General features: G+C 48.8%; 1 protein-coding gene across 7 annotated transcripts in view; it reads left to right on the forward strand.

The window, feature by feature from the left end:
• Positions 1 to 20,148, forward strand: part of GRAMD1B (GRAM domain containing 1B) — a 197,963-nt gene that overhangs the window by 88,533 nt on the left and 89,282 nt on the right. Inside the window, exon 1 of one of the 7 annotated variants that reach the window (XM_058664031.1) lies at positions 14,845 to 15,409. The exons of the other annotated variants lie outside the window; for them this stretch is intronic. Coding sequence (XP_058520014.1) covers positions 15,387 to 15,409 — 23 coding nt within the window. The 5' untranslated portion in view covers positions 14,845 to 15,386. Of the gene's footprint in view, positions 1 to 14,844; positions 15,410 to 20,148 lie in introns of those variants that run through there. 7 annotated transcript variants of the gene reach the window in all.

Here is a 20,148-nt window from a genome sequence, read left to right on the forward strand (position 1 = left end):
ATGTTAAAAAGTCCAATGTATTTGAACTTTTTAAAACTTAGCGTGTTGTCCTAATCTTTTGCACTTCATCATGGATCCATGTTGAAGTTTTGGGGTGCCCGTCAATGACAGGGTGCCTCTGGGTTGTCAAAGGTGATTAGTGTTTTTCTTTTTTGTTTTCTTTGTTTTTAAATTTTTTTTTTTTAATTGGAAACGCAGATTTACACAGAAGGAGAGACGGAAATAAAGATCTTCCATCCACTGGTTCACTCCCCAAATGGCCACAATGGCTGGAGATGAGCAGATCCGAAGCCAGGAGCAGTGAGCTTCTTCTGGGTCTCCCACATGGATGTATGGTCCCAAGGCTTTGGACTGTCCTCTGCTGCTTTCCCAAACCGTAACCAGGGAACGGGATGGAAACAGAACAGCCAGGGCATGAAGTTGCGCCCATGTGGAATCCTGGAGCTTGCAAGGGGGGATATAGCTGATTGAGCTATCACATCGGGCCCCAGTTGTTTTATGTGGAAGGGTACAGGTGCATTTCCGTGCAGTCCTGGTCACAGACAGATGGAAGCTGAACTTTCTGGTTTGCTCAAGATATATGAGGGCACTTCAAAAAGTTGTCAGAAAATTTTTATTAAAGAATTTCCATGGGCCTGGCGCAATGGCTCAGTGGCTAAATCCTTGCCTTGAACGTGCTAGAATCCCATATGGGTGCTATTTCATGTCTAGGCTAATCCGGTTCCCATCCACTCCTCTCTGCGTGGCGTGGGAAAGCAGTAGAGAATGGCCCCAAACCTTGGGACCTTGCACCTGCATAGGAGACCTGGAAGAGGCTCCTGGCTCCTGACTTCAGATCAGCTCAGCTTCTACTATTGTGGATATTAAGAAAGTGAACCAAGGGATGCAAGATCTTTCTGTCTCTCCGTCTCTCTGTAAATCTAATCTGCCTTTCCAATAAAAATAAATAAATCTCTAAAAAAAAATTCATTCTGGTAAAAAAAAATCGTGTCATTTTTGCTTAACTTTTTTTCCCCAATACATATTTTTTTCATCAGAAATAAACCTGCATGTATTTGAATCCATTTTTGTACCAAAAGAAACATACTATAGCATTTTCATATCTGCTGTGAAATTAAAGCATTTTTAACCCCGAGCCTGAAGACACTGATGAGAAAATGCCCTGATGGTAGGAAAGGAAACATTTCAAAATGCAGCCCATTAGATGCCGTCTGTTCCATCCATATAAACCTGTGTTTCTTGGCAGCAATAACAGCAGTATGTTCTGAAGGCGCTATTTCTGGACACCTGTCATGCAAATAGGAAGTTCTTGTCTCCGTAAAAGATGATGACAAATCGCATCTTTCCCTGGCCAGCTCTTGCATTAAGAACAGACTAATCAAGAAATAATTATCACAGACACACTTAGTGTAGGTTAGTTGAGCATATTCACCAATATGAGTGGATTGCTTTTTAAAAATGACACAATGGCTACCAACTTGCATTCATTTTTGGAAAACAGAGGTGGTGTGTCCTGATTTGATATGTTCCCTTTTTTTAAAAATGGGATTAATTACATTACACTTTACGTGATTTGATTATTTCACACCCGTTCTTATATTCCTTATTAGTTTTTAAGGTTCTAGCACAACAGATTTTTCTATGAAATATGGTTTTGCTGGGTCATGAATGTGATAGCCGCAGTAGTTGACTGGCCCACCAGAAATCTCACATGTGTAAGATACAAGAATAGAAGCAATGGGAGGCCCTGCGCAGGAGCCTAGTGGCTAAAGTCCTCGCCTTGAACACACCAGGATCTCATATGGGCGCCAGTTCTAATTCAGCAGCTCCACTTCCCATCCAGCTCCCTGCTTGTGGCCTGGGAAAGCAGTCGAGGACGGCCCAAAGCCTTGGGATCCTGCACCCATGTGGGAGACCTGGAGGAAGTTCCTGGTTCCTGGCTTTGGATCAGCACAGCACCAGCCATTGTGGTCACTTGGGGAGTGAATCATCAGACGGGAGATCTTGTTCTCTGTCTCTCCTCTTCTCTGTATATCTTACTTTCCAATAAAAATAAAATAAGTGTTTAAAAAAAGAGAATTAAAAAACCAATAAAATGAAATATTTAAAAAAAATAGAATCAGTGCAACCTGCATTATGCACAATGAATTAAGTCATCAATGTGATGTTGACATTCTTTGCAGATGCTGTGTCTGGGATAGAGCAGAAGATGGCCCAAAAGCTTGGGCCCCTGCACCCACGTGGGACACCTGGACGATGATCCAGGTTCCTGGCTTCAGCCAGGCCTAACTCGTTCTTGTGGCTACTTAGAGGTGAATCAGTGGATGGAAGGTCTCTCTCTCTCTCTTTCTGACTTTCACACCCCCCCCCCGAAACTCTTTCCTTCAGATAATAAATACTAGTACTAGTGAAATGGGGGGAAAAAAGGTGGAAGCTTTGCCTGCATGAAGGAGACAGGTGGATGGTATTCGTGTCGTGCTGATGTCCCAGACGCTGGCTGGTTACAGCAATGAGGACTTCCACGCTGCGTCACCTTGGACATCACTGCCTCCTCCCAGCATCCAGAGGCTTGTTCTCATCCATGACTTTTTCCTAGAGGAAGGAGCTGAGGCTTAAGAGAAAGACATAATTCACTCAGGGTTGCTGTTCAGTCTGTTTTTTGCACCTAAGTCTAATTCCAGTATCTTCACACTCAACCACAACACAGACCTCTGGACTGATGTCAAGGCCAGGTCAGTGAAGAATGCGGTTTCTCTGGGCTTGTCATATCAGCAAGCAGTTTCTCTGCCAATAGTAGATGCCTGTCATGCCCTTGGCCGGGAGATGTCCACTGTGAAGTGAGCAACACTTAACTATCTTCCACTTCCTCATACACAGTAATACTCATATGTCATTGTGTGGAAAAAGGGAAATCCCCACTGGGTGGGAGGAGAGCAAGAGGCAGTTGGCCATGGGGGAATGGGTGCTCTTCCCTGGCAGACTCTGAGCTTATGAGCAGCCTCTACCACCATCATTCACCCTGAATTTCTCCCAAGACTGAACCAGGAGGGCCAGGGCGGTCATTAGAAATCTGCCTTGTTCCTCCCATCTGGCGCGAGAGGTGTTTCCTTTTCTGTGCTTGTAATTAGAACAATGAACGAAATCCACAGCGGGCTCCCTCCTGGCTGCTGGGGTTTTTCTGAGGTGTGTGTTATCTTTCTTGACAGTGGGGCTCTTGCCTCCTAGGGTCTGCCCTTCTGTCAACCAGCAAAGTCATGTGACCCTGAAGCGTTCACTGAACATGTCATGCAGTCCAACCCACCCTGGGGTCAGGCAGTCAGGCGTGTTGGAAGCGAAGGGAATGGTGGTATACAAAAGGGAGCTGCTTTTGGGATTATATTCACAGCCCTAGCGAGTGCTAAGCCGACTTGTCTGCAGATATCCCCGGCCCTACACACGGAGAACAAGAGACAGTGGCTGGAGAAAGAGGGAGGTTCCCAGCTGAGAGATGAGGGGCTGGTGTGGCCCCAGCTGCGTGCTCTGTATTGTTTACATTTGTCAACTATGGATGTTAGGGGGGTTTATTCCAGGGACCCTATAAGTATCAGAGTCTATGGATGATCTAGTCCCTTCCGTACAACAGTATACAGTACTTGCCATGAAACTTGGGCACATCCTCTCAAAACATTATTTTGGGGAGGGGCGGCCAGTATTGGTGGTGCAGTGGGTTAAGCTACTCCTTGGCTCCAGCATCCTACATCAGAGTGCATGTTTGAGTCCCAGCTGCGCTGCTTCCAATCCAGCTTTCTGAGAATCTACCTGGGGAGACCTGAAGACGGCCTAGACCGAATGAATGCTCGATCTCCTTCCACTAGTGGGGGAGACCACAAGGGAGTTCCTGGCTCTGATTTGGGGGTTGGGGGTAACCAGCACATGGTGATGCTATCCCTCCTACCTCCTGCCTTCTAGAACTCGGCGTTTCAAATAAAATGAATACATCTTAAAAAACAAAAGGAAAACAAAACAGGTCTGCCAATGAATTAGAGCAGAGAAAGAGGCAAATTCACAAAAAGGAAGCTTCCGTTCACTGATTGACTTCACAGATGGCCTGGCACATAGATGAGGGTCCAGAATTCAGGCCAGTGTTCCCCTAAGGGTGGCAGGAGCCTGACCACCTGAGCCTGACCACCTGAGCCATCCCCACTGCCTGCCAGGAAGCTGAGATCAGGAGCGGAGTTCAGGCACTCTGCCGCAGGACTGGGGCACCTGCAGCAGTCTCAGTCACTGGGTCAGGTGCTTAGCCCAGCTCTTGCACTGCAGGTGCTTATAGGGGGAGCCATTGTTGGGCATAGTGGATAAGTAGCTGGCTGCCAAGCTGCGAGCACAGAAGATGAGCCAAGTCTCTGGGCCCCTGCCACTCAGTGGGAGACCTAGCTGAAGCTCCCAGCTTTGCCCGCCCCAGCCCTGACCATTGTAGCTATTTCGGGAGTGAACCAGCGGTTGCACTCTTTCTCCCGGACTCTTCCTCTGTGTGTAATTCTGCCTTTCAAGTAAATACCTAATTCAGTTGTGTTGTTTGGCACCCTGGACCTGTGACCTCCACATGGGTGAACAGGACCAACTAGAGATCAAAACTATTTTTAAAATGACAGCTATTGAGTAGCAACTTACATGAGGGCAAGTGCCCAAGTACTAGTTTTGTCATAATAGGAAGCAAACCACCAGAAGTCCTGGAACCATGGTCCCTGTTACAGTGCCTTGGCAGGGTGCCAGGTGCACTGTCGGATATCACATCCACGCAGCCACTTTCCAGAGTGCCTGGATCTGCACCGCATGGATGGAAGCTTCGGCTGCCTGGGTCCTGCCCTCAGACCTCTCCTGGGCCAGGATGAAGCTGCCCAGAAGTGTGCTCTTGGTGCTTTGTGTTGTTGCCTGAAGGACCATTCTGGCTTAGCAGATTGTGAGGGAGGAGTCAGGAAGGCTAGTGAAGGTGATTCTGTCCCTTTTTGTTTGTTTTGTTTTCTCTTTGAGTGTCCTGGAGGCATTCTTGAAACAGTCTCTCTTGCTCTAGCCACATGCCTGTCAAACTCTGCCAGCCCTATGGCCGGACGCTGAGCCCCTTGTCACTTTGGCTGGTGGGGCTGGAGGACAGGGGTGTGCATGATGGTAGGAAGGACAGGAGGGGAGGGCTGTCTCCGGAGGCTGCAAGCTGGGAGCTGACACAGATGAGCAGACCAGAAGGCGAGGCCAGTGCCTGCAGCCCACACTGTCACCCCAGAGCCAGTGACTAATAGTGGCAGAGGGTGGGGAGAGGAGCGTGCCCAGGAGGAGGAAGGGAGGGAACAGGGAAGCGCTGGGGAGCACCTGATCGGTGCAGCCTGGCCATCTGCCGGTCCTCTCACACTGGCTCTATTGAGTGCAACGGGGAGTTTGGAAGAGGCTCCTGGCTAGAGGAGGCCGGAGGCTTGTTGTTGAAATGGTGTTTTTGGGAGGCTGCGTCCTCCCCCGCTGCTCTTCTCTCACTAGCTTCCTGACCTCCAAAAATGCTCCTTAAATATCACACTCTCAGCGCCTGATGACTCCCCGGCCTGAGCTTGGAGCTTTGATTCCCCAGCGTGTGACTGCAGCACTGCTCTGCCCCAGTTTTGCCAGCCACTAGAGGCATGCAGTTTCACCCCGTTACTGCAGCTCCCTTCTGCTCCGGACGCGAGCTGCCAGGGGGTCTCCCATCCTGCTGGTCCGTTTTCTGCTCCAATCAGCAGCCAGAGGGTTGGAGGGACCTAGGCGCCCTGAGTTGCTGGTGGAAAGAGCACAGGTTTGTGGGGGTTGGCAGAGGTGGAGGATTCTGGAGTGCTGAGTTCCCTTAAGCTCTGCCACTAGTTCACTGAAGCCTTTCCTCGGAGCTGACCTCAGGGTTCAAAGTTGGAGGGTTTCCCTTGGCCTGGGGGCTTTGAAGGTCTGCAGGACAGCTGCAGCCTCCAAGGAAAACAGTCACCTCCGCTCACCATTTCAGTCCCTATCTATGAATGGAGTGGAGAAAGCAGATGTTGCTTTTATTGGGTTAGCAGAGGAGTGATACCAGCATGGGTGAGGCCTGAGGTGATATGGATCAGCTGAAACACAACCACGACTGGACCAATCGTGAACTCTGTAAAGGTGCCAATTCAGGTGAGGCTCTTGGAAGACTGAGTGCCTCTGGCCTGTTTGATGTTATTGTCTGTTTGAGGGCATGCTGACCTTGGTAACTTTTGCTTTGTTTGCTTGAAATGTTTAGAATCAACAGATTGCTCCCAGTGACCACCCTGCTGCTTTGCAGGTGGCAAGACTTTCTTTATGTTCACTTAACTATGAAAATCCTGCTGTGCCTTCCCCTTGGTGCACTGTCCTGTGAGAAAGCTGCCACCCTGCTCCGTAATAAATTCATTTTCCTTGAAATGTTGAAGACTGCATTCTGATTTACAACATGAAGGTTTATAGGAGACCCCAAAAATTTCTTAAATTGTAAAGGGATTTCCTCAACCTTTGTTTCAAGCTCAGTAAAGGCTGGAGCAGTTCAACCACGGTAGCAAGTAGGTTGGCAGAACAGGGACTAACTTTATGATAAAAGCAGTATCATTGAGTCTGGAAAAGCCAGTTTTTTGATAACTTTTTTTATATAAGCAGATAGTAGAAACATTGTCACAATCATACCCTCAACACCTCCTCACCCCCCCCCAAATTAAATTTGCTCATAAACCCAAGGAAGGTTGGTGGTGTTATTTTCTAATTACTGTTTATTTCATTTTAATTTTTAAAATTTTTAATGACTTTATTATTAAATTGTTTCATCAAATACTGAACCTTTGCAAGATAATGCTTATAAAGTTTGTGTGAGAGCCAGGCACGGTAGCCTAGCGGCTAAAGTCCTTGTCACGCAAGTGTCAGGATCCCATATGGATGCCAGTTCCAATCCTGGCCGCCCCGCTTCCCATCCAGCTCCCTGCCTGTGGCCTGGGAAAGCAGTTGAGGACGGTCCAAAGCCTTGGGACCCTGCAGCCGCGTGAGAGACCTGGAAGAGGCTCCGGGCTCCTTGCTTCGAATTGGCTCAGCTCTAGTCGTTGTGGCCACTTGGGGAGTGAATCAACAGACGGGAAGATTTTCCTGTCTCTCCTGCTCTCTGTATATCTGACTGTCCAATAAAAATTAGCCTTAAAAAAAAAAAAAGAAGAAGCTTGAGTGAAATATAGAGAAAGAAGAAAAGACAGTTCTCTTAGCGGTTCTGCCGGCTTTATTAGCTTCCCGCCTTTCAGAGGAGGGTTGAATGTATCATTTCTTCACTTTTTATTTTACAAATGTAGAATATTTGTGTTTTATTTGTGTATCATGTATATATGGAATAATGCTATCATACTCTGTGTTCTTTATTACGTGTGTGTATATATATATATATATTTTTTTTTTTCTTTTTAACTTGAAAGGTATCGTGACAGAAAGCAGAACCAGAGGTTATCGCCCAGTCCCTGGATTCACTCTTCACATGACTTCCTGGGAGTGAAGCTGGAATTCCAGCTCAGTCTCCCACAGGAGTGGAAGGAGCCCAAGCACTGCCTTCCCAGGAGTATTAGTGTAGCAACTGGGACTTGAACTGCTGATCACTGGCAGATGCTGGTATTGCAAGCAGGAACTTAACCTACTGCACCATAGAGTCAGTCCCCGCTTTTGGTCTGACATTGCATTTCCGAGGTTCATCCCCGTTTGCATGCTGCAGTTGTGTCTGTTGTACACTGCATTGCTTTACCGTGGCCAGGAGCTTATCCTTTTGGTTAACATCTGTTTGGTTGTTTGTAGGTTTTGTTTTTTTCGTGGTACTGCATGGAAGAGTGTGTGACGATTGCTGTCCAAGCCTTCTCATGTGAGTTGCCGTACTCAGTGGTGTAGCAAGATCAAGTGTTGGGGTGTACTTGTTCAGCTTTATTGCATGATATCAAATACATTTCCTAGGCAGTCAAATCTAGATAGCTTCTTTCCAACACTTGATGTTGTCGGACTTCTCAGTTTTTGCAAGTCAAGTAGACAGGGAATGGCGTAGCTTTGGATTTCAAGTTTTTGTTGGTGTTGTTATATAGTAAGAAAATATAGTAATATATTTACATATTGCTTCCTCTCTGAAAGTACTTGTTCAAATCATTTGTCTGTTTTTCTAATTGTATTTTCCTTGCAGGGTTGTAAGTTTTGTTTTTTTTTTTAATCTTGTTCTCTTTGTTTATTTTGTTGTGGGAATTTTGTAAGATTTGTTTATTTTTATTGGAAAGTCAGATACTCAGAAGGAGAGATAAAGAGGAAGACCTTTTGTCCGTTGATTCACTCCCCAAGTGGCCACCATGGCCACAGCTAAGCCCATCCGAAGCCAGGAGCCTGGTGCCTCTTTGGCATCTCCCTCGCAGGTGCAGGATCCCAAGGCTTTGAGCTGTCCTTGACTTTTTTCCCAGGCCACAAGCAGGGAGCTGGGTGGAAAGTGGAGCAGCTGGGACATGAACTGGCACCCATGTGGGATCCTGGCATGTTCAAGGCAAGGATTTTAGCCACTAGGCTATCGCGCTGGGCCCTCTTTATTTTTTTTTTTAAAGATTTCTTTATTTTTATTGGAAAGTCAGATATAGAGAGAGGAGGAGAGACAGAGAGGAAGATCTTCCGTCTGAGGATTCACTCCCCAGGAGGTTGAAATGGCCAGAGCTGTGCTGATCCAAAGCCAGGAGCCCAGAGCCACATCCAGGCTTCCCACGTGGCTGCAGGGTCCCAAAGCTTTGGGCCATCCTCGACTGCTTTCCCAGGCCACAAGCAGGGAGCTGGATGGGAAGCAGGGCTGCCGGGATTGGAACCAGGGCCCATATGGGATCCCAGTGCATTCAAGGCGAGGACTTTAGCCACTAGGCCACCGCGCCGGGCCCCCATGAAGTAGACTACCAATATTCTCTCCCAGAAGACCTTGTCTTTCCCCTTTATGCCTTTCTTTTCCTGTGGTTAGATGTACCTTTCCTTGTACTTTATGTCTGTCTGTTGCCGCGTAGTCTCAGGCTGCAGTAAGTGTGACGGCCATTTGCCATTGAGATACTTTCTGAGATCATTTTGTTCAGTGGGAGGGGTGTTTTCCTTGAGTTCCTGGGCAGTGTTTGGCTCGCTCAAGTTTGCCCTTGTTCGCTGATGTGAGGCCGTTTTATGAGAGGAAGTCTTTGTAAACCACTTACCACGAGTGGGCTTTCGCGTGCACCTCTGCATCTGAGAGGCCCGGAAACCGAAACCCAGACTCATTGATTTCCGCCTCCGCTGCATTTTTGACCTCTAAGGTTTTTTTTTTCCTTTTTACTTTGTTCGTAGTTCGTCAAGCGTTGAAACAGAACTTTGTGTCTTCTGTCTCATGGACACCCGGCCTGACTCAGGACATGCTGGGGTCTGGTCCTGCCGGGAAGGGCCCTTCCCTCCCTGACTCACCGCGGTCTGCACAGCGGATCACACAGATCTCGACAGAGGCGGGACATCTAGGGGGTCGCTGCTATGGGTCGTGTCTGTGTCCACTGCTCAGGGGGTTTTTCGAACCATACACGTTGCTGTTCAGGAGCGGAAAAAATGAAGATCCACAAAATGAGGATTTTTGTTTCACTGTTTTACCTCAGAGAAAGATGGCCCCCGCAGGCCGTGTTTCTTGAAAACCACAGGTAAACGGTAGTTGATGAGTTTCTTTGAACTGTAAAAATGAGGTCTTCATGTAAGAAGCAAAGAGCCGAGGGACCGGATGCTTGGCACTATGCTGCCCCACCTCCAGGCTCTCCTCTCCATCCCAGCATCACTCATTGTCACTGAAGCCAGCAGGCATGGCAGGAGTGGAAGCAGTCACTTCATTTAGTCCCTCTCTTTTTAAAAGATATAGTTATTTTTAATTGCAAAGTCAGATATACAGAGAGAAGGAGAGACAGAGAGGAAGATCTTCCGTCTGATGATTCACTCCCTAAGTGACAGCAACCGCCGGAACTGAGCCGATCCGAAGCTAGCAGCCAGGAGCTTCTTCCAGGTCTCCCACACAGCTGCAAGATGCCCAAGACTTTGGGCTGTTCTTGACTTCTTTCCCAGGCCGCAAGCAGGAAGATGGATGGGAAACAGGGCTGCTGGGAATAGAACCAGGGCTCATATGGGATCCCGGCGTGTTCAAGGCCAGGACTTTAGCTGCCAGGCCACCGCGCCAGGCCTTCTCTCTCTTTTTAAACCTATTTCCTGGATACTCTTTATTCTAGGAGAATGTGAACTAACTTTCTTTGTTTGGAAAGGTAGATATACAGAGAGAAGGAGACACAGAGAGAAAGATCTTTCATGTACTGGTTTGATCCCCAGTTGGCAATCCCCAAGTGGCCAGGAGTCAGGAGCTTCTTTTGGGCCTTCCATGCGGTGCAGGGTCCCAAGGCTTTCGGCCATTCTCTGCTGCCCTCCCAGGCCACAAGCAGGGAGCTGGATGGGAATGGAGTGGCAGGGACACGAATCAGCACCCATATGAGATCTCATTGGATGCAAGGCGAGGATTTAGCCACTAGGCTATTGCGTTGAGCCCTGAACTGTTGTTTTAAATATGCATAATGATGAAAAGAATGGGGTGAATGGCTAACATTGCCGTCTAGAGGGTTAACGTGCTGCCTGCTTGCCAGCTTCCCTGTTGAATGTTGGTTTGAGTCCCGGTTGCTCCATTCCTGATCCAGCTCTCTGCTGATGTGCCTTGGAGAGCAATGGAATTTGGCCCAAGTACTACCCAAGTGAGAGATGTATACAGCATTCCAGGCTCCTCACCCGGACACTGTGCTGCAAACCAGCAGGTGGAAGATCTGTCTGTGCCTTTGTCACTCTGCTTTCCACTAAGTAGTTTTTTTTTTACTTTTTTAAAATTTATTTATTATTTTTAATTCATTAATTACATTGTATTATGTGGCACAATTTCATAGGTACTTGGATTCTCCCCACCCCTCCTCAAACCCTCCCACCATGGTGGATTCCTCGACCTTGTTGCATAACCACAGTTCAAGTTCAGTTGAGATTCCCCCATTGCAAGCATATACCAGATATAGAGTCCAGCATCTTATTGTCCAGTCAAGTTCAACGGCTTCTTAGGTATACCCTCTCTGGTCTGAAGACAGAGCCAGCAGAGTATCATCCCGATCAATTAAAAGCTCCAACATACCATCAGCAAAAATTTACATCATTATGGAATTAATTGACATGAGTAACTAATATGTTAAAAGTAAAAGCGAGTTCTTAATCACCTTCTGTGACCACCTCATTGACTAAGTAGTTTTTAAAAATTTATTTGAGGGCCGGGTGCATTAGCCTGTAAGTCCTTGCATTGTACATGCCTGGATCCCATATAGATTCTGATTCTAATCCCGGCAGCCCGGCTTCCCATCCATTTCCCTGTTTGTGGCCTGGGAAAGCAGTCGAGGATGGCTCAAAGCCTTGGGGTCTTGTACCTGTGTGGGAGACCCGGAAGAGGCTGTGGGTTCCTGACTTTGGACTGGCTCATCTGGGGCCGTTGTGGCTGGTTGGGCAGTGAATCAGCGGACCGGAGATCTTCCTCTCTGTCTCTCCTCCTCTTTGTAAAAAAATAAATGAGTAAAAACAAAAGATTATTTGAAAGGCACAGTTGCACAGAGAGGAGAAGATAGGAGCTTCTATCCATCTTCCACGGGGATGCTGGGGCCGAAGCCCTTGGGCCTTCTTCCACTGCTTTCCCAGGAGCATTAGCTGAGAGCTGGATCCAAAGTGGAGCATCTGTGACTTGAACTAACAGTCGTGTATGGTACCACAACACTGTGCCCAATAAATCTTCAATTAAAAAAAAAGGGTGAGGGCCCGGCGGCGTGGCCTAGCGGCTAAAGTCCTTGCCTTGAACGCCCCGGGATCCCATATGGGCGCCGGTTCTAATCCCGGCAGCTCCACTTCCCATCCAGCTCCCTGCTTGTGGCCTGGGAAAGCAGTTGAGGACGGCCCAAAGCTTTGGGACACTGCACCCGTGTGGGAGACCCGGAAGAGGTTCCAGGTTCCCGGCATCGGATTGGTGCGCACCGGCCCGTTGCGGCTCACTTGGGGAGTGAAACATCGGATGGAAGATCTTCCTCTCTGTCTCTCCTCTGTGTATATCTGGCTGTAATAAAATGAATAAATCTTTAAAAAAAAAAAAAAGGGTGAGAGAGACAGAATGGGTTTTGGAGTTTTACATGCGTCTGTTTAGACAAGAACTGCACTCTGTGTAATCTTTGGCTACATTATCTGGGAAATCCTGTTTGGTACTTCTGCATCATGGGGATGTCAGAATTAAATAAGAATGTGTGTGACATACTTAGTGTGATAATTGAAATAATAAGCTTTCAATGCATTCTTATTAATAGTTATGAGGGAGTTTTGGGTAAAGAGAGTTTATAGAAATAGTTAAAATATAAACACCAGTGAGTTCTAACATTCACAATAACCACTTGCGAAGCTTGCAGAGCTGTGGTCCACGCTGTGTGTGCCGTCTGTGCTTGCAGGATGGGCGTGTTTACATCCAGCTGGGGGACAGTGACGTTTGTCTAGGGCAGAGGTGGAGAACCTGAAAAATCATTTGTTGTGGCACTGTCAAAACAACCACAGGTGGTACTTGAAATTCAGTAAAATTATAGCAGGTGAATTTTTATGTTGATCATTTTGTATGTGCTAAGAGTCATGTATAAATCGTGTGTAAATAGCTCCTGGCAGAATGAAGGATCCCTGTTGCTGGGCTAAGTGCTGACTTCTGGGACCTGGGTTTTGTACCCTAAGGGACCCCTCACTGTGATTCTAGACTCTGGTGTGCTCCATTCTGTACCTGTGCCTGCAGTATGGCCTGGGCACAGGTTTTAGAAGCTTTCCTTTGTGTTTTAAAGATTGGTTTACTGGGCCTGACACAATGGCATGATTGGCTAACCCTGCCCCCTTCAAAGTGCCAGGATCCCATATGGGTGCCAATTTGTGTTACTGCTGCTCCACTTCCCATCTAGCTTCCTGCTTGTGACCTGAGAATGCAGTGGAGGATGACCTAAAGCCTTGGGACCCTACACCCAAAGTGGGAATTCTCCTGGCTCCTGGCTTCAGATCAGCTCAGCTCTGGCTGTTGTGGCTGCTTTGGGAGTGAACCAGTAGATGGAAGATCTTTTCCTCTCTGCTGTAAATCTGTCTCTCCAATAAAAAAAAATCAGTAAATCTTTAAAAAATATTTATTTATTTTACTTGAAAGGCAGAGTTACAGAGAAAGAGGGAGAAACAAAGAAATCTTCCATCTGCCGATTCACTCCCCAAAATGGTCACAATGGTCAGAAATGGGCCAGGCTGAAGCCAGGAGCTTTTTCCTGGTCTCTCACATAGGTGCAGGGGCCAATGGACTTGGGTCATCTTGGACTGCTTCCCCGGGATCAGTAGAGGAACAAGCAGAAATTGGATTAGCACCCATATGGGATGCTGGTGCTGCAGGCAGAAAATTAGCTTGCTATGCCACCCCGCTAGCCCCATTCAGGAACTTTAAAGACGTAACCGCAGGTGGGTTCAGAAGTCTTGGAAACATTGATGTGGGACTCTGCATGGAGCAAAATCCCGAATCTGAGGGTGGCTTTGGGAGGACTTCGGCAGCCACCTTAGTGAGTATTTGGACCATTTGGACACCCAAAGGGAGAGACTGCTGCTGCTTCAGCTGCGCTTGATCAGGGTACAGCAATTTAAAAACTTGATTATTACAGCACCCCTGGCCTGGGGAAGTCCTCCATGACAGTGGAGCTGCAGGACTGACCCAGACCGTGGGGTCTTAGCTCTCATGGAGCTTGTCCTCTGGGAAGAGAAAGGCAGAGAGTGGAGCGGTAACAAGTTCGAGACCCATGCCACGCTCCAGGTTTTTAGAGTGCCACCCGGGAGGGTCAAGTATACACAAGGTGCACATGATAAATGGATGTATTTCGGTTGTTTGGGGACCAGTTTCGCTGTAAATGCTTAGTATGGTTCACTTGAAGGTTGCTATTTCATAATTAATCTCCTCTTTGTTCATCTTCACTCATCCGCGTTACTGACCCAGATAGTACTGCAGGAAGGACAAAAGGAACCACATAACCCAGGAAGGGAAATCTTTGGTGCTGGGACCTTGGGTCTGCCCCTCCCCAAGCCAGGTGGGAGGTGATGAAGGATCAGCCACCTTCAATGCTGTAGAGATTTGTTATGCCCCTGATAAGGTTGAAAATCCCTGGGTTTCCTGAGCTTCTCTGTCCTGGTGGATAAGGTGGATTCCCACGGCCCCCATCCTCTCTCCCGACCTTTGTGGCCCCCTTAAAAGGATCCCAGCCCAGGTGACTGAAGGCGCCTGGAGCTACCCAAGTTGCCAGTTCACGGCGGTAGTCGTAGCAATTTCCCCTGCAGGGGAAGGGACCTGAGCGTTGGGTGTGCGGCGAACGGCCGGGGAGCTCACTGCCCGGCAGGCCCCGCCCCGCCGCGCGGGGAGTCGGTGAGGAGCCTATTTAAGGTGGTCTCCTGCCGCCTGCACGGGCACACCTGACTGGATACTTCCCGCGGGCCGCTCAGGGTCTTTCAGGTTAGGATTCCCAGACCTGCGACCAAGGCTTACCCCACTCCCCACGCTGACCACTGACGCCCCCCACCCCACAGCCCCCAGGGGTGGGGCCTTCCGTGGTGGGTGCCCAGGAAGTGCTCATCTTCAGAGATTTCCGCCGCTCTCCTCTTCCTTCCCCGCTTCCCTCACCTACCCTTTCCCTCCCTTCCCTCTCCCTGACATTCTGTCCCATCCTGGGACAAAACATGTGCTGTGTCTTTAAATGGGCGGAAGTGGCTGGCAGTGCTTTGCTTGGGTACTGCATTGATTAGGAGATTATATGGAGCTGCGGGAGCTGCCGCCTGGGGGAAGAGAGGTGCAGGTTCTGCTTGGCGTGCGCTCTCCTCCTCCCGGGCGCTGCTTGGTTTCCCTCCCCAAAGCTGCCTGGAGCGAGGTGAGGGTGGGTGGGTGGCGGGCCAGCCTGCCTGAGGACGGCAACTCCAGGACTTGCTGTGCGCAACCCCGGCAGCCTTACCCATCCTCATCAGAAACTGGCAGCGGCAGCGACAGCTCAGACGGGCGGCTCCAGCCCAGGGCTGGATCTGCAGGCGCTGCCCTTGGCCTTGGAGCCCTGCTCCCGGCTGGGAGAGGGGAAAAGAGGGGACCACTTGCAGTCCTTCTCCTGGGTCCCTCTCCTTCTCTCTGTCCCTTTCTGTTTCTGCGTTCAAGTCACATTACATGGGATTTTGTTCTTTTGGGACTCCGTCATCTTTTCCAATATGTCCTGGGACCTGCGGAGCTGTCACAGGGATGCTAAGGACACAGTCGGTGGGCTGTCGTGACTGTACTAATGAAAGGATTCAAGCTCTCCTGGTAAGTGGAGGGGGAGGTTGAGTCTTTCCTCCTGTGTCTTGCAGCTGCCCCCACACCCCGTTGAAGTCTCCTCCAGGGAGGCCTTCCTTGCGAGCCCGGTATCGAAGGGTTCAGAGGGGGGCTACACATTCTACAAAGTTGGGGTACTCTTTATGGCTCATCCAATGCTCGCTGGGCTGCAGTAGCCCATAGCAGCAGCATCTTCTTCAGGGGCAGAGGTTGTGTGGAAGTTGGGGGATGTGGCAACTGCAGCTGAACCGAGTCTCCAACTTGGAGGGGCTGCTGTCCCTGGAACTTTGCAGAGAGCAGTAACGGTCAGCATTGGCGCCTCTGCGGGTGGCTGGGGGAGCGGCTGCTCTACCCTCAGCCTTGGATGACATCCTGGGCAGGGGACCCACCCAGGCAGCTCTGGGACCAGGAGAATGCACAGGCTCCTGGTGTCCAAACGAGTGAGCTGTGTTCCATGCCCTACACAAGCATGTATCCTTGGGTCCTGGCAAATGGCTCTCCTGGGTTTAATATGGGTGCATGTGTGGCATCATTGTAGCTGTGTGCACTAATAGAATCCAAGCTTTTCCTCTCCTACTTTTCTCTAGATCTGCAGAGGATCCAATGGGTGGGTGGATTGGCTTTGTTAACCGGTGGAAGGACTGCAGATTTTGCTTGCAAAACTTTGTCCTACCAGGGACCTGCTACTTCCGCAGGGCAGCCTATGCAGCTGCCTAGGAGGCCTTCTCAGAGGAGACAGGCTCCTGGGGCGGGGAGGGAGCTTTCTCTCCTTGCAGAAGGTAGAGAGTGGGAGGAGGAGCCCGAGCCTGCCTGGGAGAGCTCCCTGCAGGCGCGCTGCGGTGGGCTAGGTTGGGCTGGGCTGGAGTTGGCCACCACCTGGAATCTCAGTGGGTGGGAGTTTGTCTCTCTGAGGTCAGGCTGGGTGTTCATCTGTTTAAGGCATGATTCAAGGCCACATCTGACTTTTCCAACCCCTAACTTTAGGTTAAACCTGGACAGACTCGCCCAGTTCAGCACTCCTGGCTCAGATAGGAAGAGCTTTTAACCAGTCATGAAAACACACTTGAAACTAGTTCTTGTGCAAGCTGAACTAGGGAGCCCCAGAGGGGGGGCCAGGAGCTGCCTTTTCGTCCTCCGGGTTTGAAAACGACAGAGCTGCTGCAGCTGTTCTTGCCCTTGACCACTTGAGCCAGGTGCCCTGTCCTTCTGGGTTGCAAGCTGTTGGCCGAGCCTGTTGTCACTGGGAGCTGCCCCCTTTGTTCCTCCTTGGACCCGGGTGCGTAGCCAGGATGAGATCTCCAAGGAAATCTCAGGGGCTGCTTGCAGAGCAGAGGTATTGAGCTCTTCATCAGAAATCATTTCAGCATCCTCCTGTGTCCCTGCTGTCAGCACACCCAGGGGTAGCTTGGCTGTCACTCAGAATGAGACATCAACCTAACACAGAAGGCTTCTAGCCCTCAGCCCCTGGGGGTAGGGGGTGGGCAGGAGTCCCTCAGGGACTGGATAGATGCTATTTTGCCTTAAAAAAAACTTGTTGTGGGTATCTCTTAATGGATTTCAACAAAGATAGCAGTGTTAAGATGGCAAATGTAAATGGGCTAACCTTGTCTCCTTCAGCTAGATAAAATTGTGCGAGGTTGGGAACATTTTCCTGTTTATGCCTCTTGGATCTTCTTGGAGCCTGTAAGCCATCCTGTAAACCATCCTCTTTTTTTTTTTTAAAAAAAAAAGATTTATTTTATTTTTATTACAAAGTCAGATGTACTGAGAGGAGGAGAGATAGAGAGGAAGTGGAGCTGCCGGGATTAGAACCAGCAGCCATATGGGATCAAGGCAAGGACCTTAGCCACTAGGCCACGCTGCTGAACTCAAACCACCCTCTTTTTAAGTTCAGATCGGTTGGTCCGTGTTGACCCAGGGACCAAACCTTCTGGTTGTGCTGTGGCTGTTTTGTTTTGTGAAGGCCCCCTTGGCGATCTCTCACATCAGGGCACTCCACATTCTTCCAACAGGGAGGCTTTCCAGAAGCAAAATGACCTGATCTTTTGGCTCGCTTATTCTGGATCGCTTCTGTCCGCGTGCGGGAGAGGATGGCATTAAAGGTCTATGGCTTGAGTCGTTTCTAAAAGCCATTCTGAGGTGCCCACTGGATGTTCATCATATGATAATGCTCATCATAAGAATAGCAGCAAACTAGCATTTATTGATACTTACTGTGTGTTGAGTAACACCTTAGTAAGAGGCTCCTGCTGTTGTGATGAAGGTCCTCGTTTTACATGTGGGGAAACTGACACATAGAAAAATGACTGATGTGAGCCGAGTCGGAGTTTGAATTTGTAGCTGGTTCTCCCGGTCCTGGTTGCACTGTGCTTGTACTCTGTGCTTGCTTTTCTCTCGCTCTGCCTTGTCTTTGTCTTACTCATTAGGTCAATTATCTAGACTTTTCTAAGAGTGTAGAAAGGCCATCTCTCATTTGGTTCTTACTCTAACTTCATGGCACGGCTGGCTTGTCCTCTTCGATAGCTACGGGTACAATGAGGTCAAGATAAATTTATACAGCCAATTCATGACAAATCCAGGCTGCAAGCTCTTACTGCTTGACGGTGATTTCAGGATGAGGACTACCAGCGCAACATTTAGTTGTGTCTGCGTCGGACCTGCTTTTCTCAAGAGTAGGCTCACGGTCTGCTTTACTCATCCGTTCCCCTTCCTTCTGCAAAGGCCAATCTAGCGTTTGTCTAGCCCTTTGCGTAGGGCCATTGTGGAGATTAGAGAATATGAGGGCCATTGTCTTGGTCACCTGCAAGCTGGTAGTCTCACAGATGGAATGAGAACCCATAGCACATTCGCACAAGAATCAGTTCGGTGCTGAGGGTACAGGTAAGTAGAGTAACCACAAACACTCTAGAAACAGATTTTGCTTGGCTTTGCAAAGAAGGCCTCTTGGGGAAATTGGTGCATGATGGGGTTTAAAGGCTGGACAACCAAGGCTGTGTTTTGCACAAAATTGTCAATGGTGCCTTACTTACACAGTAATGAACTTTTGGTAGGGTTGCTTTTGTTTGGATAAAGATGGTTGGGAAAGATGTCTGTGACTGACAGAGGCTGGATTGTGAGACAGAAATCTTCCCCCAAGCAACCCACTCCGTTGTTACGACAGGAGTTCTAAGCCATGCTAAAAGGTGCCTGTGTGTTCCGTCTGCTGGTAACTTGGTGAGCAAGGTAAAGGCGGTGATAGAGGAGGCTGAGGGGTGGGAGGTAGCCTGAACGATCAGGTCAGGTTGTGGCTGACGCAGAATTGTGGGTCACACAGCAATTTAGAAGCCGAGGGATTTTTCTGCAAGGCATCAAACTTCTTTGTTCCCACATGGCTATTCTTTTTTCTTTTTGGTGGCACACAGTTATCACTCATTCATGTAGAGCTTCTGAATCTCAGCCACTCAGAAAGGTCTCCCATTCCTCCCTCTCCGGGCTGTCTTGGCTCCTGTGGGACTTGGCAGCTGTCGTGACATCTGCCTGGATTCTTCTTGTCGCTTGTGTCCCTGGTTGCCACATCTGCTTGGTGGTGCAGTGTCCACAGCCTGGGGATGTGACAGACCTTCAGGAAAGTCAGTGTGCTGGAAGAATCTGATTCTTGAAAAGCAAGAAGTCAGAGAGGGAGAAGCTTTTAACACGTAGCAGATGAAGCATTTCTGTGGTGAGGTCTCAGACCTCAGATGAAAAAAGTTTGGAGCTTTGATCTGTGTGTCAGTGGGTGAAGGAAGGTCTGTGCTGCTCTCCCTCTATTTAGGAAGACTAGATTTATGCAATAAAACTTTTTCTTTTATTCTAAAAGTCTATAAGAGGACTGTGCATTGGGGCCCAGTGGCGTGGCCTAGTGACTGGAGTCCTCACTTTGAAAGCCCCGGGATCCCATGTGGGCGCCGGTTCTAATCCCAGCAGCTCCACTTCCCATCCAGCTCCCTGCTTGTGGCCTGGGAAAGCAGTTGAGGACGGGCCAAAGCTTGGGGACCCTGCACCCGCGTGGGAGACCCGGAAGAGGTTCCTGGTCCTGGCATCGGATTGGTGCGTACTGGCCTGTTGCGGCTCACTTGGGGAGTGAAACATCGGATGGAAGATTTTCCTCTCTGTCTCTCCTCCTCTCTGTATATCCGGCTTTCCGATAACAATAAAATCTTAAAAAAAAAAAAAAAAAAAGAAGACTGTGCATGGACTTTTTTAGACCAAAGTAAGCTTACCCTCCTTAAAAGTTGTATTTGTTTTGTCTTTGTTAACTTAAGAATAATTTGTTTATTTGTTTTGAAAGGGAAAAATGGGCAGAGAGACAGAGGGAGTAGGAGGAGTAATCTTCCATCTATTGGTTCCCTCCCCAAATGCTCAGAACAGCTGGGGCTGGGCCGGCTGGAGCTAAGAGCCCAGAACTCAGACTGGGTCTCCCACGTGGCTGGCAGACATCCAGATGTTGAAGCCATCGTCACTGCATCCCAGGGTGTTGGTCAACAGAAAGCTGGGAAGAGCTGAGACCCAAACCCAGGGCCTCTGCTGAGGGACGTGGATGTCCCATGTGACAGCTCGACGGCTGCATCACAATGCCGTGCCTAAACTGATCTTTTAATTTGATTTTTTCACAACTTTTAAAAACAGATATATTTTCTTTCTTTTCTAAAAAAATTTGTAAAGTCAGATATATAGAGAGAAGGAGAGACAGAGAGGAACATCTTCCATCTGAT

Source organism: Ochotona princeps, chromosome 4 (genome assembly GCF_030435755.1).
Source record: "Ochotona princeps isolate mOchPri1 chromosome 4, mOchPri1.hap1, whole genome shotgun sequence".
Classification (NCBI taxonomy): Eukaryota; Metazoa; Chordata; class Mammalia; order Lagomorpha; family Ochotonidae; genus Ochotona; species Ochotona princeps.